The 23,890-nt window shown below is 41.5% G+C and overlaps 1 protein-coding gene across 9 annotated transcripts in view; it reads left to right on the forward strand.

Moving 5' to 3' along the window:
• npas2 (neuronal PAS domain protein 2) overlaps nt 1-23,890 on the forward strand; it is a 38,217-nt gene that overhangs the window by 6,490 nt on the left and 7,837 nt on the right. For 4 of the 9 annotated variants that reach the window (XM_031857043.1, XM_031857040.1, XM_031857046.1 and 1 more), the window contains exons 2-19: nt 12,686-12,884; nt 14,028-14,084; nt 15,070-15,224; nt 15,397-15,488; nt 15,819-15,908; nt 16,364-16,484; nt 17,497-17,610; nt 18,074-18,192; nt 18,866-18,948; nt 19,053-19,159; nt 19,265-19,412; nt 19,580-19,664; nt 19,762-19,888; nt 21,084-21,181; nt 21,292-21,378; nt 21,740-21,934; nt 22,810-23,076; nt 23,574-23,761. In XM_031857043.1, coding sequence (XP_031712903.1) covers nt 12,829-12,884; nt 14,028-14,084; nt 15,070-15,224; nt 15,397-15,488; nt 15,819-15,908; nt 16,364-16,484; nt 17,497-17,610; nt 18,074-18,192; nt 18,866-18,948; nt 19,053-19,159; nt 19,265-19,412; nt 19,580-19,664; nt 19,762-19,888; nt 21,084-21,181; nt 21,292-21,378; nt 21,740-21,934; nt 22,810-23,076; nt 23,574-23,761 — 2,189 coding nt within the window. In that variant the 5' untranslated portion in view covers nt 12,686-12,828. Of the gene's footprint in view, nt 1-7,119; nt 7,528-12,685; nt 12,885-14,027; nt 14,085-15,069; nt 15,225-15,396; nt 15,489-15,818; nt 15,909-16,363; nt 16,485-17,496; nt 17,611-18,073; nt 18,193-18,865; nt 18,949-19,052; nt 19,160-19,264; nt 19,413-19,579; nt 19,665-19,761; nt 19,889-21,083; nt 21,182-21,291; nt 21,379-21,739; nt 21,935-22,809; nt 23,077-23,573; nt 23,762-23,890 lie in introns of those variants that run through there. The other 5 variants (XM_031857045.1, XM_031857048.1, XM_031857041.1 and 2 more) reach the window with 4 other exon arrangements.

Below are 23,890 nucleotides of genomic sequence, written 5' to 3' on the forward strand. Positions count from 1 at the left end.
GAGTAGGTCTACCTGGTGAAAGGAACGTTTATTTCTGGTTTTCATTGAAAGGATGTGGCCACCAACAGTGAGGCTGTGCTGTGTGGTGAATGTTTCATCACAGAGGCACTTTGGGTAAAGTATCAGCAGAATCACTGACAAACATTGTTGGGTATAAGCATCAAAAGTAAACACAGAATAAGTGAAAGAAACCCACATAAAAAAGGACAGGACGTATGAATGTAATGTACTCAAATCAAGTTATTATTTACTCACACTAATCTGATTCTGTCTATTAAATGCCTTCAATAATTTCCATCAAATTTGAATTAGAGCCCTTAAAATGATGTCTTCAGATAAGAAATGGGAAAATACTAAGTAGCCATCAAACGACATGTCAACGGTATCTTTGATTGCAAATTTACTTAAAAAGACTAACTGACTATTTGATTGACAAATAGATTATTTGATTTACAATTTCAGCACAAAAGAAAAATACAAGTACATGATTCAGGTTGTTTACTAAAGTGCAGTTATGAAGAGCATGAGGAAAGGGCATCCATTTCTTTTTTCCCCCCTTAGTGCACAGCAGGTTGTCCAGTGGGTAAAGCTCAGTGAGCGCGAGGGTTCAGCTGTTGCCCAGGGGAGCGTTAGTGTGAGCTGCTGTGTGGTTCAGATGGACGGTGCTGAGGAGCGGCGTGATGACTTGTTTCCTTACTGACCAGTGACTGCCATTTTTTCCATTGGCTGCTCAATTCAAGAAAAAACGCTGTTTTAGTGGAGAATAGACCAAACAGTCTCTTCTGTGATTTCTTTTTTTTCCCGCCCTTGCGCTGCTGTTGGATAATGTCTGAAGTTGTTTTTTTTAGTGTTGCTCCATGTATGAATTACAAGGTGGAAAATGGCCATGACCTGAACATTGTATTATGTCATACCAGCCAACAGTGAGAATGGACTGAAGAGCGGTTAAGTAGAAAAAAGTGGGGCACCATTTCTGGTAATAAGGTGATTTTCTTTAGTTGCTGCAGGAAGATGATCTACTGTTGGTGTGACGCTATTATCTCTCTGGGAGAAGACAGTGAAGCATTCATCATCAGAAATACCAGTCCTCCCTGTTCAAGATAGAGTAGAAAGAGTACCTTCTATTCAGTTAGGGCTTTAGCCCTACCTCATCTACACATGAGTAGACACTGTGAATTACGGTACGTATTCTTCTTTACCTCTTCAGATTTCATATCCTCAGGATGTTTTGTTTTATTAATGTTGTTTGAGATGTTCTCTTTGTCAAATACAATTTAATATTACATAAAAAAACTATTACTTGTGCTTATTACTTCAAAGCTGCAACAGTAAATCCTCTCTGTAGCCCATCTTTTAGCTCAATCTCCTAAAAATGACGTACCGAACCGTGATCTTTTACTAAACCTAACCCAAGTACTTAAGCGTAACCAAACAAAAACCACACAAGCGGTTAAAACTTTAACTTTGATGTACACGTATGTAGAAATGTTGACATGAAACGTTATTTTGGTTCAGAAATGTCAACATATCCCTGGCTTGCAGAAACGTAAAATGCCAAAATGTTACCTGGCGACCGGGATGCAATCATGTATCACTGCTGTGTTAATGTGTTAAGAAGGTTCATGTTGTTATGATGAGGAATCACAGCAAACGGCAACTTTATTAATATTAATCAGTCTAATAAATGGGCTTCTTGAGGTGTGCATGTAAAATCTCCTGGACCATGAAGATCAAAAAAAAACCCAGCGGCTTGATGGACGTATAGCTGCCTCGGTCTGGGGAAAGTAGACACCACACATTGTTACCATGGGAACACAGAGCGAGCAGCAGTGCCACAGTCTAATTAATGACAGTCAGTGCTTCAGCAGAGGGCCACGATGACATCATCAATACCAGTGTCACAGATGTAGCTCGAGGCAATATGGCTTTAGTGTCTGAGTGATTATCACAATAATCCAGTTTCTTCACTGACGTAAAGGCGAAGGCAGTCTGGAATAAAGGCACAGGATGTGAAGCACCCAACTACTGAGCATTTATTATGTAGTGAAGCCTGCTTATGTTATGAACACTAAATGTCATATCATCCAACAACATGACCTACATTAAAAGAGCAGAACTAATCTCCATGTAGGCGGGTGGTGAATAATGCAGTAAAATGTGGGAGATCTTTATGAATCTGAGATGTCTCACACGTGTTGGTCGCTGGCATATTTCGTTCATAATTATTCTATATCATCACTCTGGCATTGTTTCTCATCGGTTTGTGTATGCAGTGTGTTTGAGCTACCATACGACACCGATTTTTAGATCATTTCATTAAAACAAGCCTTCATTAGTTGACTTTGTTATTTTATATGACAAATGGCAGCTGTCTCTTTTACACTTATAAAGTATTTGTTATGTGAAAGAACAACACAAGAGGGCATGTATTCGAAATAAGTTTGACATGTATTAAAAATATGCGCACCATCTAAACACAGGATACCCACAAGCCAACGCAACTGATACCATTTCAATTAGCTGCGAGCAGTGGTGTACAGTAACGAAGAAGAAATACTTCGTTACTGTACTTAAGTCGTTTTTTTGGATATCTGTACTTTACTTTACTATTTATATTTCTGTTGACTTTTACTTTTACTTCACTACATTTTGCAAAGAAAACTGATACTTTGACTCCGATACATTTCCCCTGAAACCTTCGTTACTCGCTACAAAATCAAATCTATCTTTAGAAACAAATGAATCATGAGACCAGCGTCGGGGACTGTGGTGGAACAGAGACTGCGAGCAAGCAGGTTTGGTGAATCAGTGTTCCTAGCTTGCAAGTTAAATCATTGGTTAATCACGTTAATGCGCAAAACAAGTGCTCTCAAAGCCGCGGTGTTTAGATTCCCAGGATGCTATATGCTATAGCTAGCGAGCGACAACACGAGCAGAATTCCACACAGGACGGGTGGGATGAGGAGAGGTGGATGGGTCAAACAAACACTGGTGTTTCCTCCAGGAGGCCGCAGTTTGTGCCGTGCGTGAAACGAGAAGCCAATGTTGATTTATTTGCGACGTGACTTCCGTACTTAAGCAACGCCACTTCCGTAGATATTTTAACGCAAACCACGATCTTTTCCTCAACCTAACTAAGTAGTTTCATCGCCTAAACCTTAGTTGTTTCCTGTGAAGATGGAAGTTTATTTTGAAAAGACAGTATGCATGTAACAAGCGATGAGGAGCAACTTTTCGTAAGATATCAACAAAACGGGGATGAATTTATATCATTGTATAAAGAGAGTGACATGAGAAGATCAATCTCATGTCTGTAAGTTAAATCAGCTATAATCACTCTTTTAAAGTGATTAGTGACTCGTCTAAAACATTTTAAAAAGGAATAACTTCAATAGAATCATTCTATACAATGTAGCTTCTTTACATTCTAATAGAATGTAAAGAAGCTACATTGTAGTAGAATTGTCTTTTGAAGATGAACAGGGCATTTTTCAGGTTCCAGTAATGTTACTTTCGGTGCTGCTTTAGTATCGATCATGTTTTGATATTTGAGTCATTTTGTGGATGATCAGATGGAGTTATGATGGTAGCAGTCGCCCAATTGCAGATTCAGCTCGAGCAAAACCTTTGCCTATTGTGTTCAAATCAGGCCCATAGGAGTTTACAAGGCAGGTGTCCTTTCTCAGAACACTGACCTGATGCATCAAGTGGATATTTTTTGCTGAACACAATATTATGCATTTGCCCTCTACATCCTCTAGTCGGAATGAGCATACTTATAAACGCACTGTTATAACTCCTTCATAGTGTCGTATTGCTTTTCGGAGAACTATGATGATAAGTTCATAGTAGATGCAAAAGTATACTTATGTACAATATATTATGTTGAACATTGTTGCTCCTGGATGGATCACAGCCAACCCAATTATTAACACAGCTCCATGTCCTTGGTCATGGTGCCACAGCACTTAAAAGAATAAACTTCATAATTCTGACCCTTTGCTTTTTATTAACAGCATTTACTTGTACTTTTACTTTCAATACTTAAGTACATTTAATATCAGAAAATTACTTTTGATACTTAAGTACAATAAATATCAGATACTTTAAGACTTTAACTCAAGTAGTATTCTAATAGGTGACTTTTACTTTTACTGGAGTAATTTTCCAGTAAGGTATCTTTACCTTTACTCAAGTATGGCTTTTGGGTACTTTATACACCACTGGCTGCGAGTAACACTGTACCTGAAGACAATATCAAAGGCAAATCAAGAGAAAAAGGCTAATTTTAGAACACACACACACACACACACACACATACACACACACACACACACACACACATAAGAGAAGTGGGAAGTGCTTCAATTATATACAATTTGTTAATTTACAAGGCAATGTAACATATTTTTCATTGAACTATGAAGCCTTTTGTATAAAAAAGTAAAAAATAAACTTTTTTAATTTTTACATCACAATAATTTGAATAAATGAATCTGAAAACTTTTTAGAAGACCTCCAGGCAGAGTGCCACAGACCCCACTTTGAGAATCACGGCTTTAGAGTATCACTTTAGAGGAACTGCATACTTATTAGGGAGATATTTATGTGACACGACAGCCATGCATATGAGGCTGCACTTTGGCACAGCAGTTATTTGAGCTAAATGCTATAAGCACGCTAATAAGCTCACAATGACAATGCTAACAGGCTTTGTGTTTACCATGGTTTCCATCTTAGTTTAGCGTGTTAGTGTGCTAATATTTGCTAATTAGCACTACCTTTCATTAATTGATTTGGTCATTATGACTTGAGAGCTTCAGAAAGCATTGAAGAACATTTCTTTCCTCCATGGCAGGCCAAGCATTATGTAGGCATTATCTGAGCTTGCAGAAAATATAATTGATAGGGAACGCAAAAACTACTACAAGACAATGCAAACGGGGCACAATTACTATTGGTAAGGAATCCTCAAGTGTAACATGTTAAGGGAAAAAAAGTTGTTAGTATCCTTTGATGTAAAGCAATCCCAGACTAGACAGGTTGGTAAATACAAGTGTGCGGTGTGCAGTTTATTGACATCATGTTGCATGATTTCTGGGTGTTAAAGGTCAGACTTTTTAGACCGTTACCTCCCATCACTGAATAGAGCCACCTTGTCTCTCAAGAGTTCACTTTCATTCATACTAAGTGCAGAACTAAGTGCACTAGTTGTCATAGACTGTTTCCTCAAACTCTGTATCGGCTGTGGAGCAGAAGAGTGGTGAGACAGTGGGAATTTGCGACTGAAGTGAGTTAGCACAGACAGTCAAGTGCTATCGCCTCAATAAAAGATGCCATGCCAATAATTGGCAGACTGGCTGTGCGGCTGTGGCTCCACGTCTCACAAGCTGGTTGAACTGGCATCACACTGGTACCGCATCAGAAGCCGGATCAGTCATCGAAAACCTGGACTACTACAACAGCTGTAGTCTGAATAAACAGTGGGAAAGTGTGAGTCATGACACGAAGATGGCCACTGAGGCAAGTGGTCTGCAAATGTAGCATTGCTATTACTCTTGCCTCAAGCCCAACGACGTCTGGAGAGAGACTCTAATCCTAAAATGTCAAATAATGAGGACTTGCAGAGGCTTTGACGTTGAAATCACATACCCACAGACTGTTTCTGGTTTAAAAGTAATGTTGTTAAAAGCTATTAAACACATCCACAGGGCCCCCAAAAATATAGAACATGCACACAGTGCACACAGTATTTCATATTTCTGTATATTACATTGCACAGCTTATTATTGATATTGTATTGAATGTGCTCAAAGGGGGTAGATATATATTTTTTAATCTTTAAAATGATTTGCTGAAAATGTTCAAAGAGGCAGCTCATACTCACAGGACCAAAGCTCGCCCTCTCCATTATGAGAAGCTGCTTTTCTCTAATTGGGAACATGCACTTAAGGTTTTCTGATGTTGGATTTTCATGTGCTCCATTATCTCTTCACTCACATGACAACTGGCTTTTAAGTCAAGACCATCTATTATTAGGGGAACTCTCCTACGCAACCTAAACGTCCAGAATCAAAAGGAAAGGACGCTGTGTGATTATATTAGAGCACTAAGACCTTGTCGAAATGATCAAAGACCCTGACAGAAGAACACATTTGTTATCAGAGGTCTGTCAGACATAAGTCAATACAGGCCAGAGCGGAAAAATCCTTAAGTGTGATTGTCATGATGTACAAACAGCTTAGTATCTGGTGTCCTGGTGGATCAGTCTGAAAGGATAATCGGGATGTTCTCGCTTTGAATCAGACTCTTGATTATTGTTGAATGTCACCGCCCCATACTCAGTGCTTTTTAGAGATGCTGGAAGTGTGGTTCTACGGATGTCAATGTCAGTCGGTCCACCACTTTGTTCCAGACTGAAATATCTTAGCGACTATACTAACACCACTAATGTATAACATTGCCATGATGTTTCAGACGGATGTTCATGGTCCCAATTGAATGAGCCCTAATGACAGTGAGCATGCTAAAGATGATACCTGCTCAACACAAACAAAAGTAGTTACACAGCTTTAAGATGACTCAGTGTCAGCAAAGTCATGCAGGCTGCTGACCCACATTTGAGACTTCAGCTGAGGAAGAAGGCAACCAGGAAGTTAAAAAAAAAACACACACACATAGGAAGTGGGGAAGTACTTCAGGGGAAAAACAAAAAAAGCCTTCAGCTTCTTGTTCTGCTTCTGAATTTGAGTGTCAAATTTCTTTCTCTCTTCCAGATTGAAATGAATGGATTAGAAATGTACAGCCAGGGTCAGACAGGCTAATTGGTTCCGTCTTGCTGTCATGGAGGAGACAGCATCACCTCCTCTGCGTGTGATTCTCCTCCATACTGTACTCTGACAGACATATGTCAGTCCCGTACTTTAAAGAGTTGACACTGATCCATGTGGATGAATGAGGACACCATAATAGATCAGGCTCCTTGTCATGCTTCCACGGCCAAGTGGCATTACAGGCCACACTTTAAGCACGACATCCAGTTGGGTGCTATTATGCATTTAGCACGTGTTAAAGATTACAATCAGCCCCCCCTCCTCCCGGTCACTACAGGTTTCTTTCGCTTGTGGTGCACAGCAGACTGCTTATGCCGCTGCCGTCGTTAGCCGAGTATTGAGCTACCAGCTGACCTACTTTCTCTGCTCTCAGCCACTCGGTCCTGTTTACAAGTCGCTGCCAGCGGAGGATGTGGAGTACAGTGCTTGGAAAAATAGACTAGCAAACACCACGAATGGGACTATTTATTGTTTGGTGTGTTGTTGATGAATGAGGAGCCGCAGACATCTTAATAACCTGCACGTTATTAACTTAGGCGTTTGTTATGCAATTTAACGCTTTCGGTGCCCCAGTCAGCCAGACGCTGGTCACGTCAGTTGCGCTTCAGTTGCCATGCTGTAGTTTCAAATACGATGACTCGACCGATCAAAGTTAGGCGCGGATCTTTATTCCTGCAGGAGACCCCCTTTCAAGGTACGTGGGATTTAATTACAGCTTTCAGTTTCGCGTCACAGAGCGCAAAAGCCGTTTACACTGTCTGTGACGTCAAAGTTCACGAGTGGCTTCTTTTCTAATTAAAGGAGGGGTGGTCGAAGCGTCGACAGCGAGATGATCCCCCCTTTCAACATGTTCTAGGAGAGCCAGACTGCGCAGGCTGAAGGTGTATTTAGTCCGATACAGAAGTCTGTATTAGTAACGTTACATATAGCCGGCGCTCTTGAATGCTGCTTACATGTTTTTTTTTTTAGCTCACAGTCTTCAAAGTGCACCGGTTACAAGGTGAAATAACCCATTTACCTCTGCTGATGACGTGCATGGCAAACACTTCGTCATTGTAAGACCAAAATGTTAAATGTCACAGGAAAAGAAATCCTTAAATAATTTCTCAGCAGGCTGAGGTCAGGCTAGTGTTACCCAACCTGGCAGCTTTAAGTCTGCTGGAGTTCGCATTTCTCTGACTAACCTTCTCTTTTCTTGTTCTAGGGGCATTTTGGGGCTTCTCATTTGCAGTTGACATAGTTTTAGAGAGATCTCCTCTGTCTGGAGTGTGGCAGAATTACTTATTCACTGTGTGTACACTGGAGGATGAAGGGTCATTGAGTGCACTCATTGGCCTCCTCACTGTTTGTCATTTAGTGTGTAATAGAAGTATTTCCTGTTTCCCTATCACGTGACACCATGAATCACAACAGAAAACAAACTCTTTCAAACTGATTTAGAAACTGATCAATACGATCTTACATGTTATCAGAACTTAAACATGTTCACACCGCTACATATGCAAATATGTACATATTGTACACATATATGGGTTATTATGTTGACAGAATCAAAAGACCAGCAGATACGTTTTTCGAGCTGACGGCTTGAGCCAAAAAGCAGATGCAGGTGGAGGTGGTCTGGCAATGTAAACTTTTCCCCAACCAGACAGTAGCAGTCACTACCCCCTGGATTAACAAGTAACCTAAATGAATCTGTCAGCACGAGAGCAGCAACAACACTGTGAGCTGGCTGTCATAAAGCTTGCAGGTCGCCCTTTATTACCAGCAGTCTACTACCTGATTAGTTTTCTTGTGTGTGTGTGTGTGTGTGTGTGTGTGAGAGAGAGCAGGTGAAACATTAACATGATAAACCCTGTGAAGGCTGTCCTCGAAAAGAGAAATTCGGGGTCGACTAACAAACAGACATTTTTGTCGACTAATCGATTAGTTGATTTAATCTACAGATCTTTAAAACTGAGCTTAGCCTCAAATAATCGCACAAAAGCACCACTTTAAATCTCGTGTTGTGTTGTGTGAGACGTGCTCGTAACCTTTGTGTAAATGAGTCATTCAGCATAAAACCAATTACTAAAGAAAATGTAATCGACTCGACTAAGAATCAACTGAAAGGGGGCGGCCCTAGAAAAAGTCCTCTCTTCATTGTGGATTTATTTTAGTATTACAGAGAGTAGATGTTTCGCCATCACTTCAGAACTAATAACTAATGGCATTATGAATTGTTGCTCTTTAATTCATTATGAAGGGACATAGCGTATACAGACAACAAAAATAAAGTGTTATAGTGATGACGGACATTTCTTTTATTGTGAGCTTTCAGTATGAGGACCATCTTTGCTCTTGTTTGGTCGAGCACTTCATTAGTGTTCGTACACAATGTGTCTATTTTGTACTCGTGTGTCATTGTTTCTTGATATTGATTTGCTAAATAATGTATTAGCCGTTAATGAAGCCACTATTTGCAAGTTACCCGGTTTGCCTCTTCTGAAAGCAGCACAGGTTTTTCTCATGGAGTTTGCGTGGTCTAAAGTGGTGCTTTGCATTTCTTATGGTTTTGATAATCAGAGATGGCCTGTGGCTTTTAAAGTTTCTGTTTTGAAATATCAATAAATTGGAGACTGCTGCCAATGTCTGAGCTGCTGATATTGGCTGGGTTTATACTTTTTTTTTGTGATATCAGTTATATGAATCTGACCATTTCTGTTTGGTGATTCAAAATTTAGGAGGCGGTGAGATTTATACGGTTTCCATATTGATATATTGTGAGAGGGTTTCTGGAAAATCTATTTACTGTTTTTTTTTCCTGATCTTTGGCTTCATCTCATTGTTGCCAAAATCCTCCTCGATTTGCAACGTTGCCTATAAAGGCTTAATATTACCAGAGATGTGGAGCTGACAGGCTTTAGAAGGTAATTGTGCAAGCCTTACTTCTAATTTGTGAGTTGTACATTATTATATTCAGGTGTAAAGTAGGTTTTCTTCGGTTTGTCTTACATTACATATTAAAGATAATCTGTACCTTTGTATGAATTGCCCAGTAAACATCATCTATGCTAAAACAATAAGCATTATGAGGTTAAGATTAAAGCCCTGCGGGAGTTTTGCCCTTGTCCGCTTCATCATTGTGAAACTACTGCAAGAATGTAATGCAGACAATAACGTGTTACGATGTCTGTGTGGCGGTGGCGATGTTGAACATAATGCTCATGTAACGCTGCAGTTGGACTCCTTTTGTATGGAAGCCGATAGGCTTGCCGGCCACGCCCCCAATCCCTGATGTCAAACAGGTATTTTGGCGATGACAGTTCAGGCAATGTCTTCTGTCAAGATCCATCATCAAGCCAAATATTATCAGGAAGTTAATGACAAAAAACAGCCCGTGTGCTCCATTGTTAATCCACCATTAACTACATAATGACCATTACCTGAGCCGCACGCAAGCTCTGTAAATGAGGATCTGACAGACAGAAATTGAAGAGGGAACAAGGGCTTTTCAGATGTCCTTTTTTTTTCGCAGTGGAGGATTTTATCTTCAGCAGCGAGCAGGTCTGGTGTCTGAGGGTGGCACAGCATTGGTAAATCTAGTATTAACTTTAGAAATCTGCAGTGTGCTAGTGCTGTTTGCCTCAGGAAACCCAGTAGGTACAGTTAAACTAGATGAACTGAGGGAGAACATTGTATCCCCCAACAAGCTACAGGGGGAGGTGTGAGGCTCAGTTGTTGTGGCAGCGGGGGCTTTTACCTCATTAAACTTTAAAATGAAACCTACACGCTCTCAAGAAAAAGAAACCACTTCTAATCTTACTTTGCGTTTCCTCTTTTGTAATTTATTGCCAGAGTAATCGTCCCCCATCCCTTTTACGGCCCATTTACGTACAGAGTTTAGTCATAAACTTATACATAAAGTCATAAACTTGAACTTCAGTGTACAGACCGGTGTTAGGAGCGGAGGTCGCTGGTTAAAGGCTTTAAATACCCGAGGGCACAAATGTAACTAGACTCTGGCGGTTCTGTGCTGTTAACCTTGCAAGGTGTGGTTTCCCCTTAATGTGTTAAAAGAATGCATGGTTGATATTTATGTGGAGTAAAGAGGTTTTAAGTTCAGATGTGACTCTAATCTGTTGAAACAGTAGTTTGGTAGTACGTGAGTGAGTTTTTTATTTAGTGTTAACTTCAGCGATAGCAAATATTCTTTCTTGCTCATCATGATCAATTTGGGAAACATTCAAATCCCAACGTCCCAGTTAAATAATAGCTTGATTTGTCTGTAACATATTAGAATTTCAGCAGTCGGCAGTTCAACATCTTTTCCTGCAAAGTTTCTCCCTGCTGCTTTTCCTGCTTTCTTTTCTAATGTGTGTGTGTGTGTGTGTGTGTGAGTCTGTGTGTTTGTGTGGACAGAGGAGGAGATGTTGGTTTGTTGACATTAATTAAGACTCTAATGGAAAGGTGTGTTTCAATTGAATTGGTTTGTGCCTTCTATACAAAAACAAACAAAAAAAAACAAAAACGTCAACTTGTTAAATGTTAACTTTCCCCCCCAAACAATATGTTGAGGCAACAAGAGTAAAGATTGGGGGAATATTGGGGACATGGCAACTTGAGAACAATGACAGTATGGTGAATTGACGGGTGAATGTTCACGTGTAGCGTACAGCGCTGTGGTCCAAAGACTAGAAAGGAGCTACATAAATGCAAGTGCATTCCCCGTCACCATTTACACTGCGCGAGCGGCGGGGCACGCCCACGTCGCCAATCAATCCCAGGGCTGACACACAGAGACAGACAATCGAACACATTCACATATTTGCATTTGCTGCATACAGTTGTAGGTTCATTCATGCTGTCGGAGTAGAGACGAATATTGAAACCTAAGAATATCCTAAAATGAAAGACCTTCATGTCAGTATCATGATATACTTCTTTACCATAAGACTCTGTAAGATCAGGCTAGTCTGAGGAACGTGCAGGCAGGGGAACTCTTTTTTTATACTTATAGTGTTTTTTGGAGTAATTATTTAGGGCAACGGAGCTCATTGTGATTTGAAATGATAGAAAATGCAATAATGGTGGCTTCCCCTGAGGGTTCTTGTGTAAATCTCTCAGACAAACCAGCTGCTCTACCAATCACAGGCATGTACTTTGACTAACGTGTACAGTGCATCCCGTGATTGGCCAGAGAGAGGGAGATGACAGCCTGAACCCTCTACTACCAGCCCCTACTGTACAGGGTCGCTACAACACACATACATACATATATATATATATATATATATATATTACAGTTGATATTTGGTGACTGAGATGATGTACAGTATGTTCTGTCAACCACATAAAGACTATATGCAGACAATGTATTAATATCTGTAATGGAATACAGCCGTATGTTGTTTCATTGCAGCTGACCAAGGCGCAAGGTGTGCGAGTTGTGTTTGGTTTATAATCGAGGTCTCTGCTCCGTGTTGTTGTTTTGTACAGAGGATGGGAAGGAGGTGGCTGTTCTACACTCTCTTCTTTTTTTTATGCTGGGTTATCAAAAGAGGTTTCTGCCTCCGACATTTTTCTAGGTCAGGGGAGCTCCTCCTGTGCAAAAACGCTTCTTTAGTGATGAAGCACTGTACCCAGGTAGGAGCTGAAGATTGCTAGTACACTTTATATTGTATTTTTAAATGGTTATCCTGCAGAACACATTCATATAAGTCCATATAAGTCCTTATAGTAAAAAGAAAAAGACAGGTTTTTTACAGATGAATAGCGGATCTTTCTGTATTTTCATCTCTACAGGTTCCAAAGAAAATACGAATTTATGCAACACGGTTTTCATCTTCAACGAAATGGCTCTGTTTTCACAGAATTTGGCGTTTCTTCGGTGGACTCGAGGAGGCGGTGGGCAACCGGTCCGCGCTAGGTTTTTCCAAACGAGTGTTCAGACGAGGTCAGCGCAGATGGGACTTCTAAGACTTCAGAAAGGGCCTGGTTGGGAAAAGGAGTGAGTATGGACAACCTTTCTGACTTCGGGGGCCCCTGTCCATCCAGCCACAGAGAATGGGAGTGAGTATTCAAACTAATTAACTTCACTTTGTGATCTTTATTGTACTTCTGCTCCATACACAGTACTTATATATATGTACATATTCTATATTGTTCAAATAGTTCTTCAACCTTTTAAATTAATCCCAATTAAGATGTTGCATTAGCAGGCTACATATAAAGGGTCAAAGGAACCATTAATTATGGTTAATCATTAATAGCTTCTAAAATACTTAAACGGCGCCTTCTATCTTAGATTAAATTAAAAAATAACCAAACCCGAGCTTGGAGCTTTACTCAACAACAGAAGCCTGGTGGCACACCATGAAATTGCTTATCTGTGGCAAGTTACATACTGGCCGGTTAAAGTCTATTTTTGGATGAGGCTGTTGACATATACCTCAATGCTTTGCGACTTTATGGTTATGTTTGTTGCCACTGATGACCTTGTTACAGTATATTAAAGTCCACACGTGCCGCTCTGGCCTCAGATAGTAAATATCCACACTGGCTGCAGGTTAAGTCCCCCCTCGGCTCTTTGACAGAACAGGTGTCCTCTAAAACATAAAAATGTGATTCCACATGTTAAACTTGCTGCCATATTCCTTGTCATTATCAAACTGTGTGAGTCCGACCAAATATAGAGCAGGACGTTTACGTGCCACAGTGACCTGTTAAACACGGGAGGAAAACACGGCACTCCAACTGGGTCACGGTGTTAACAGTGGAGATCGCTTAAAGACATGGAATCACAGTTTGTCGAGGCTAACCTCCCGAATTTGTATCTGTTTTGCAGAAGACATTTTGACGTGTCACCTTTTGTCACGAAAAGCGTGGGTGTAAATGGCAAAATAGCTGTAGCTGAATTTTATTTAGCTGCTTGTGTTTCAGGGTTTTTGGTATTGTGCATGCTGGTTCACTGTCACACTGCCATGGCTTACTCTTACTGAGACACTTGAACAGACTCATTGTCAGTGTTATTACTTATTAGTAACATGTCATTTTCCTACCGTGACGAGTCGAAACGTCTGCTGTGAGAAAAGGCCTGTTATGAAAGGTTCAGCAATGTATCATGACAACTTTTAAATATGCCGTGCTATTATCTGACGACTCTGTGAAATCATCGAACAAACTACATTGACCTTGTACGCCTGTGTTTTCCAGCACCAACAGCTGCGTGGACGATTTAATGGATGAAGATGAGAAAGACAGGGCGAAAAGGTACTCAGTCTTTTTGTTAACGTTTGTCTCTCAAGCGTGGAAATTGTAACTCCTATATTTACAACTCTACTAAATCAATGTGTAGTTTCTCTCTTTGCTGCGTCTTCGGTGGTAGTTAATCATTTTAAAAGAACCTTGAAGCTTCAATGTCACATTATGGTTAAGAATGAAGTCCATTATGGTTAAAATCTGACAATTTTAGCTAAGAAAATAGACATAATTCAGGTAAAAAGGAACTCACAAACGATGATTACTTTTGTCACCTCTTTGACCTCTTTGATGAAATATGTTAATCGCATAAGCCAGAATCTATGACTCCATCTCATTTCACAAACTTAATACTTTCTCTTATTAAAGCTGCATAAATGTATTGATCAATTTCCGAATGCTAACGTGGCTCCATTACAGACGAGGCTTTGGCCACCTGTTGGATATCCAATATTCCCCCAACTCCTTAGAAAAATATGCTTTAGCATGGTAACTTAGTTTACTGTGTAGCAGGTAACGCACAGTGGGTTTGTTAAGAGCGTTTCCTAAAAACAGTATCAAAGACAGACATCAATAAACGTGTGTGTCGTAAATCCAAAACAGTGAGCTAAAAGAGGCTGAACAGCTCTGTTGAACTGCAGAGTTGGTTCATAATTCTCTGTGGGATCATCACAAATATTGATGTTGGCTCAAACCAAGTTGAAAGCAACAGCTGATACAAGCTGAAATGCATTAGGGAGGGAATCAAGATGAAAATGACTTTCTTCTGTATTACATCGCTGTGCTGCTGCTCCGCTCTCTCGTTCCCTTCCCTCTCCCTCTTCGACGTCTGTCTCCAGCTAACTGTGTCCCTGCAGTCCTTGGCTCGCTTTTGTTTGGAAAAGCAACGCTCAGTCCAAACGGGATAAACAAACATGAACTACAGGTGCTTGATTGGCTGAGCTTCCACCTGCGACTCCACTGATTTATGATTGTTCTCTTGTGTTGACCGCCGCAGGGCATCTCGTAACAAATCGGAAAAGAAGAGAAGAGACCAATTCAATGTGCTCATCAAGGAGCTATGCACCATGCTGCAGGGTCAGGGACATCCGCGCAAGATGGACAAGTCCACCATACTGCAGAGAACTATTGACTTCCTGCAGAAACAGAAAGGTAGGGAAATACATACAGCATGTATTCACAGTTTGAGAAATGGACTGTCTTAGTATTGTTTCTCCCATTCGACACACCTTTTATTTATTTCCCCCTTTACTTCCATTATTACACAAATACACTTCTTCCCAGGCACTTTATTACACTTAATCCTCGGCCTTGTCTTTTTCAGACATCACTGCGCAGAACGAAACGTGTGATGTGAGACAGGACTGGAAGCCTTCGTTCCTCAGTAATGAGGAGTTCACTCAGCTAATGCTGGAGGTAAAGCTCAGGAGGATGTGTTTGTGGAAGAGCCCAAGTCGATTAAGCTCGGGCATTGATTAATGCTGTTAATAAAACAACAAGGAAGCCCTCTCCCTTAAACGCCCATGGAGAGCTGGGCAAGAAGACATGATGAGAATAAAATTCCGAACTTCCAATGTGTGGTACTAGTAGAGGAGGCTCTTAGAGGCAAATAGGGTACAAAAAACATGTGGTAACTACCACAGATAATGACGATATGTCACAATGTAAGAGTGCAATCTTTCATTTATGCCTTCACACCTTATGAGCTCATTGTCAAAAGTGCCCAATTTCTCCCTCTTCCTTCAGGCCCTAGATGGCTTCTTGGTCGCATTAACTACAGATGGCAACATCATATATGTATCTGACAGTGTGTCTTCACTCATTGGCCATTTACCGGTAAGTGAAATAAGCTGAAATAAGTGACTTCTATTCTCCTCCTAACACAGCGTTGTTTTTGTTGTTGTTCTCTTTTTAATTTAAGAATATATAAAGTACAAATGCTGCCTGATTAGAAAAAGACCCGTTACATGTTTACCGATATGTTATTTGGCCGATATTTGACTTGCACTGGTAAATTTATATCTGCAATTCATCTGATCTGATCCAGGACATCTTGGAAGTAGACATTTTATATTTGCCTTGATGTTTATTTTATTTGTGTTCCCAAAACACATTTACAAGAGATTGTTTGAGTACCACATAGAGATTTCAGTTTGTTAACTTCTTTACGGTAATGAATGAAACTAAACGGCATCGATTGCTGAATGCGCCGGTTCAAAACTGACCATAAGCTCTGAGCGCGTCTGGAACTACTTTAAAATGCTTAAAGTTCATCTATCCTTTTGCACCAGTCAGATATGGTGGACCAAAATATCTTGAATTTCCTCCCGGAGCGGGAACACGGGGAGGTGTATAAGCTGCTATCGTCCCACATGCTGATGACTGACCCCATTGCTGCTGACTTCCTGGACAGTGAGTATCCTGCCGGGCGGCCTCTCCGCACACTGTCTGTCTCCTGCCTGTCTCTAACACCACGTTGTGTCTGGTTGTCTCCCAAATCAGGAGGTGAAAAGTTCAGTATGTGAGAGAAATATGTAGTCGGCGTCGTCACTATTCACTTTTAGCTCAGAGATCTGTGTAAGGAGGCTTTTGTGTGACATACAAACTAAACCTGACTCCTGACGAGTTCTTTTTCCGAGTTAAAACTCTTTATATTTAGAGCAGGTTGCTGAATTGGGGTCCAAAGTTTATTGGATTGATGATTAGTGTGGATCTATGATTAGCCCTTTCAGTAATAATAGGAGCTAGCTTAGTATCATAGTTAAGACTTTAAATCACTGTTATGTTACCACAGTAATCCAAAGCAGTGTAGTATATGGGGCTCAAGACACTGACCTTAATCCTGTGTTACTATTGGGCTTTTCTGAGAAAGAGAGAGGGTGAGGAGCTAGTGTCTCGGCCTATACTTAGACGCCTAAATAGAGCCGCGTCTGGAGCGATCTTCATCTCTTTGGCACATTTCAAAAGACACATCCATCGTTTGTCTTTCTTGCATAAAAATGATTGCCTGGCTTTTAAGCTCAATTTTTGCTTCACTTGACCTAAAAATTATCCTGAATCATGTAACACAAGATGTGAAATTTCACATTTGTATAATTCGCATAAATTGCCTCCCAATGGATGTACGAAATGTATTAATGAATATTAAAATATTACATAAGCGTTATGCCTTAACCCTTTGTTGTTTAAATACTTAGACAGCGGACGTTTTCTACTGTCAGATCTATTGAAGTATTGTGAATACAAGATTTCATATGATTGTTTTCTGTAGCATAGAAATTACACTTTAGATCTTTCTTTGTTAGTGTCATACAAAAAAACAGAGACATTATCAAGAAGCACCTCAATAAGAGACAATTTGTTACAAAGATTTTGTATTATGAATAGGTTGTTAACCTTGAAAATAAAATCTGCTGTTTTTCAGACGAGACACATATTGAATTTTGCTGTCATCTAGCCAGAGGTAACATCGACCCAAAGGAACCGCCGGTGTACGAGTACGTCAAGTTTGTGGGAGATTTCAAGTTTCATAACAAGGGTGAGGATTTTTTTATTTTCTACTTGTTTTAAAGACTTAAGATTCAGTCAAATGTGTCACTTTAGTGCAGTTAAGGTCCATCAATTCTCTTAAATCTGCTTTTGTTTAAAGCTACTCTGAGGAACTTCGAACTGGTTATGAAACTCAATTTAATACTGATGACTCTATACGACCTACATAAGCACCTACATGAGACCATCAGTGAGAAGATTGGCTATTTCTAAAAAGTCATTCTTAAGGCTTTTAATCTGTGCCACACAAAGTCACGCAGGTTTACCAGAAACCGACCTGGACATTAATATGAGAGGTTTTCTCAATGGATCCCGGTTAAAGCTCCTCGTAGTAGCTTTAACAAACAGAATGGAAAAATACATAAAAGCTTTTTTTTTTTTTCATGGGATTGAATTAAGATGGACTTCACAACCAACCGTACACCCCATGTACCTTGACTTCTCTCACATAGTGCCTACATCTTCTTGTAACGGTCTCGATTTGACGTTGCCGAGAAGCCTTCAGTCTTCGCTGGAGGAGCAGGTCTGCCTCATTGCTACTGTACGATTAGTCACTCCACAGTTTCTAAAGGTAACGCCAGCGCGGATATTAACATCTTGTGCCTTTCTTTCTCAGTTTGTGTTGCATGTGTGTGCTGTCATTACTTTAAAAGGACTTTTTAAATATAAACAGGTGGTGGGATGTTGTGTGAGGGTCCATGAGAACTCCCAGTATCTGGAGACTTCTTGTTGCACAGTGTGTACCTTCCAGCTGATTACATCATTAGGGCAATTCTGATCCCAGAGGCGCTCGCTGAGTTGAAATATGCGCACCAGTTATCGTAGTAAATGACAGTCCTGTAACTCAGGCATTTTTCTGCCTAACATGAGAAAAAAAAGCGCCAGAAGAACCAGATCTATTGGACAAGCTTCATCTCTCCCCCTCTACTTATTCCAAAATGTAGAAGACACTGATTACACTGGTCTGCCAGATGGAGTGACTGTAGCAGTGTAGTCTGCACCATATGACACATGGATTATTTCTTCCCTCAAACAAATCTACTGCAAATACCGGTTTAAATCTGCAGTTTTTTTAACTCTATACTTTATGTCTGAACAAAGTTGACAATTTGAAGACAGGACGTGATGTATAACGTCTTCCTGCTTCACATTAGAGTAGCTGAATCTAGTGGATAAGATTCAAATGTCCCAATGACTTAGGCAAAAAGAAAATGTGACTTTCTCACTCTGTTATTTTTGTTTAGGATTTGTGTAATGTGGAAGATCCCTGTGATGAATTCACATCCAGACACAGCCTTGAATGGAAGTTCCTGTTTTTAGATCACAGGTAAAAGATGTGCATGATTCCTTCTCCTATTAATTGGCAGTGTCGCTTTTTTTAGCAAGAATTTGTCTTTCTTGCATGTTTATCAGTTCATTTTTATGTTTCAGGGCTTCACCAATCATAGGATATTTACCCTTTGAGGTTCTTGGAACTTCCGGTTATGATTACTATCACGTGGATGACTTGGAGCTTATAGCTCAGTGTCATAAGCAGCGTGAGTAACTGTTGCTTCTCTGTCTTCACCACCACCACATCCACGAATCCATCTCAGAAAAACAAATGGGTAACAGGTCTCCCTTCTGTTTTTCCTCCTCCTCAGTAATGCAGTTTGGAAAGGGTAAATCCTGCTACTATCGCTTCCTGACCAAAGGTCAGCAGTGGATTTGGTTGCAGACTCACTACTACATCACTTACCACCAGTGGAACTCCAAACCTGAGTTCATCGTCTGTACTCACACTGTTGTCAGGTGAGCCTGGTCTTTTTGCACCTTGTGGTGCTCTAATGTCTGCAGAGTTGGAGATGTGTACGCTTTTGTCAGTGTCCTGAGATTAGGGATGTGTGCAAGGCATTGGTTGTATTTAAAAAAAAAGATTTACACTCACACATACTCTCTCTATGTGTTGTTTTTTTCAGTTATGCTGAAGTGCGAGCTGAAAGGAGGAGAGCGTTTGGCTTTGAGGAGCTGTCTCCACCTGAGATCGCTCCCTCTTCAGTGAAGGTAAGAGTTACGTTCCCTTTTACATACAGTGTGTGTGTCAGTGTTTGTATCTGCTTCAGACCTGACCCTCGGTGTTCAACCTCACCCTGTGTCCCAGGCTCAGGAGCTGTACTTGGACATCTGCTCCACACTGGACGCTCCGCGGGACAGAAACAGCGGCGCACGTTCAGTTTCCTCCCACAGCTCCCGGAAGTCCTCCCACACGGCGATGTCAGACTCCGCATGTGAGTCATCGACTGCTCCCTAAAGTGCTAAGTCACTCAACAGCGGGTCAATCCTGCTCCTATACATTGTTGAAGGAACTGCTGTGTTATTTAAGTTTAGCGGAAAGAATGGGATTCTCCTCTGTGGACAAATGGCAGCAAAGGAAACGACTCCTGTTGTTGTTCACTGCAGCATCGGTGATAACGCTCAGACTTTAAAGTTTAGAATAAAATCCTTCCAATAGATTTAAACCTGACAAATCCTACAATTGATCTGAGAAAACGTTGTTATCAGAGGTAAAATCTTCTTTAACTAAGCAGACCAGAAGTCAGGAAAACGCCTACCTTTTATATATGTGGGTGACGATGCATCAATAATGAAATGTTTCCCTGTTTGTTTGAGCCTCCAGTCGCTCTGACTTTAGCTGCTCTTCCACCCACCGTCTAAAACTTTTCACTTCCATCTGTGTGTTTATGAACAATACACAGCCGCAGTGGCAGACTAATTGCAGTTGTTCATAAACATAGCTGCTGCTGCTGTCTTCCCACACATTAAAAAAAAGTAAACCTGCTTTCACTATTTCCAAAGATATATTCATAAAACTGTATCTGTCAGAAAAAATAGCTAGTAGATGTTTCCTCTCGGCTTTTTCATTGTGCGTCGGCTACGATGAAAAAGCATCCGCTGAATGCGTCCCAGTTTGTGGGTGAATCAGCAGTATAGTTATAAAACCAGAAAGGAAATGCATTTCAAAAGTTGTTCTGCCTTCACCTCAGAAAGGCTATAGTTACTCTGCTTAGGAAAAATGGACAAAGAGGATGCAAAAAGTTCATTGCAGCGTTATTAATACACTGTCAGTTATAATCACATGATTATTTGGTTTTCCTCAATAGAGACCTCGTGCTTTTTCATACGTTGTATGTACATCTTCACAACAAAGAGCCCAATCTCTGCCTAATCTTTAAATGAAGATTACTGGATACAAGCAAAGATTCAATGAAGCTGTTCTTTCCCTGATGAGCACAGCTCTGACCGAGGAAGGACAGACTGAAATATTAATAATCAAACTTCAAGACTTTCAGTGTATCATGCCTTTGTTCCAGATATTCGTTAGCTGTTATTTGACAAAGAAAAGCCGTGACGATGACCTAACTGAACATAACCTCAGTCCACTGTTATCTAAGTGTGTTTAGAGGTGGCCTGTCTTTCTCCCAGCAGCTAACTCCTACACAGAAGCCTGCACGCCGTCATGGCAGTCTGCTTCCGTCGGGACCGAGAAGACGTCTGCCAGACACCAACCCAGTAGTTCAAAGGTCAGTTCGCAGCGTTTACGTGTCTCTGTCGGTCTTCGGGGATAAGTTGACACCATATCATGTCACAGGTTGTCAAGATTGTGTGTAAAACTTTGTCATTTTCCCTGTAGAATTTGGCACAAAGACAAAATTCCTTTGACCTCGTTCCCCAACTGAGCCTCCCCCTTTCTCCTACCTGCAGCAAGCACTCTGCAATGGTTAGTGCTGAGACGTCTCCTCCTGCCTGTTGCCTTCCTCTCCTCTGTTTGTGTACGATGTCTTATTGTTTTGCGACGGTTGCTGCTTTGTGTTCATTTCATCTGTTGCTTGTGCCTCCGGTGCCTCTTGGCCAGTTAAAAGATATGTGTTATAAAATCAAGTGAGAAAGACCGTCAGTCATCCTGATCGTTTCTTTGACTTGTAAAACCAATTTCAAGTGTGAAGAATCGCAAGAATAAGAATCTATTTGACTCGTGCTAACTGATTATGTCCTCACATGCTGCGTTCACTGAAGAAAATAAATACAACTGGCAAGCTTTTCTCATGTCTGTTAGTTTTTTTCGGATCATGTCTTTGCAGCAACAGCAACCACAGCAGCAGCAGCAGCAGTCGTCGTCGTCGCCCATGTATCCGCCGCAGCAGCCTCAGCTCTGTGTGATGAACCAGCTGAAGGAGCAGCTGGAGGAGAGGACGCGCATTCTGCAAGCTGACATTCAGACGCAGCAGCAGGAGCTGCACGACATTAAGGAGAAGCTTCACCTCGCTAATCTCCAGGTAACACTCTCCCATAAAGACAAAAACACAACCACCATGGCATGCAGCACTAAATCACTAAATCAAAGGAAAAAAAGATAGCCACAGACTTTAATCGAGACATTTAAGTAAGTGCTGTTACTGTAATTCAACATCATATTCTAAGCTCACATTACCTAACCCCTCAGAGCGATGGTGGAAGGGCCCCACCAAGAGGCCAGCACAAACCAGTTCAGCCTAAGTACACCATCAACTCCATGACCTCCATAACAAGCACAGAGAAGAGGCTCTGGGAGTGTTGCGGTGTTTGTCTAGTAAACACAAGTTGTCACACGTCATTTTGCCTGCTGGATGTGAAGGCGACATGAGATGAGCTGTGATTTGAAACACAAAGGCAACAGATTAACAGTTAGCCAATCAGAATGAAACCGTAACCTCTAGTCTGGGCCTTTTCGGTCGGATTGCGTTGCCTCGCCTTTACCCCCGCCACCCCTGAGTTGTTGCCCCGCGGCCTATTCCGAGGATTTACGGACCTGACGACGGGGTGCGCTCGCGGCTCGCGTCTGGCACCAACGGGATGCGCCCGTCATTCAGAACCTGAAAACCTAGTGCGGTGCGGCAGCCTCGTCCTGGCTGTCCGCCGTGCGCCTCCGGGTACCCAACTCTCTTAACTCTCTGCAAGCGTTTTTGATTAAAAAAGAACACCAACTACAATTTTAGAAGGAGCTCCAATGGTGACTAGTGCTATTTTTAGAACATGTCTTGCGGGCGACTCGCGTGGTCCTTGCGGGCGACAGGGTGCCCGCGGGTACCGTGTTGGCTACCTCTGCTCTAAGGCATTACAGACATTTAAGTAATGGAGGATAGATTAATATTTCTGTTTATGTGTGTGTAAGATGTTGTTACAGCAGCCTGTCCAAAATGACTTTGGCCAGGCCCAGCAGCAGCAGCCCCAGCAGCAGCAGCCCCAGCAGCAGCAGCCCCAGCCCCAGCAGCAGCAGCCCCAGCCCCAGCAGCAGCAGCCCCAGCAGCAGGGATCAGGCCGGGCGGCCCAGCAGAGCCAGTCAAGGTTGACCAGGCGGCACTCAAGCCACTCTAGAGCACCGTCCTGCGGGGCCCACAATTCATCCTCTCACTCACTGAACAGCTCACCCTCAACACAGGTACAGAGCTGCACAAGTGAAAAATACAAAATCTCGAACCAACTGTGGTAAATCTGTCCAAAGAGTTTGGAAAGCTGTCCTCTAATGTTAAGAGGATCAATATTGAATCAAATCACCTTCAGTCATTAGCAGCTGACGACTGGTAGCCTACTTAAGTGCTCACGACACCATCGTTAATGTCGGTCTGTTATTTAAAGGTATAAACATCACAACAACAACCAGTGGTATTCAGTTTGATGGCCATATGCTGCTTGTAGTTTGTGCTTGTTTGCACTGTAGTAAAAAGACACAGACGCCTGATGTTTCAGGTGATGGAATTTAATAATCACAACATCAAATATACACTTTTTTTTGCCTCTCCCTACTTATACTGTAGTTTCGCGCAGGAAGGAAATATCTGCAGATTAGATACTTGGCTAATGTTTAGTTTTTACATGCTGTGTGTGTGTGTGTGTGTGTGTGTGTGTGTGTGTGTGTGTGTGTTTCCTTCGTTTCAGCAGGTCCAGCAGAGGATTGCACGGAGAGTGCAGGCCCAGTCGGTGAGCGTGCCCGTGCAGACGAACACAAGTGTGACGATGCCCTTCTACAGCAACCCCATGATGTTCTCTCAGACCAACACGAGGTCTCTGCAGGACGCGAACCAAAGACACACAGACGGCGAGTTCAACCAAGACGGACAACTACGGTGAGAGACACTTAAAACCACAGAAGACATCGGCGGTGTGGCATACTCTATGGGAAATTACTAATATGCCGTCAGGTTAATGAATAGCAGACGCAGTTAGCAGGGAAAACATCTTCATTGATATTATTT

This window comes from Anarrhichthys ocellatus, unplaced genomic scaffold (assembly GCF_004355925.1).
Source record: "Anarrhichthys ocellatus isolate YVR2014 unplaced genomic scaffold, GSC_Weel_1.0 scaffold18, whole genome shotgun sequence".
Lineage (NCBI taxonomy): Eukaryota > Metazoa > Chordata > Actinopteri > Perciformes > Anarhichadidae > Anarrhichthys > Anarrhichthys ocellatus.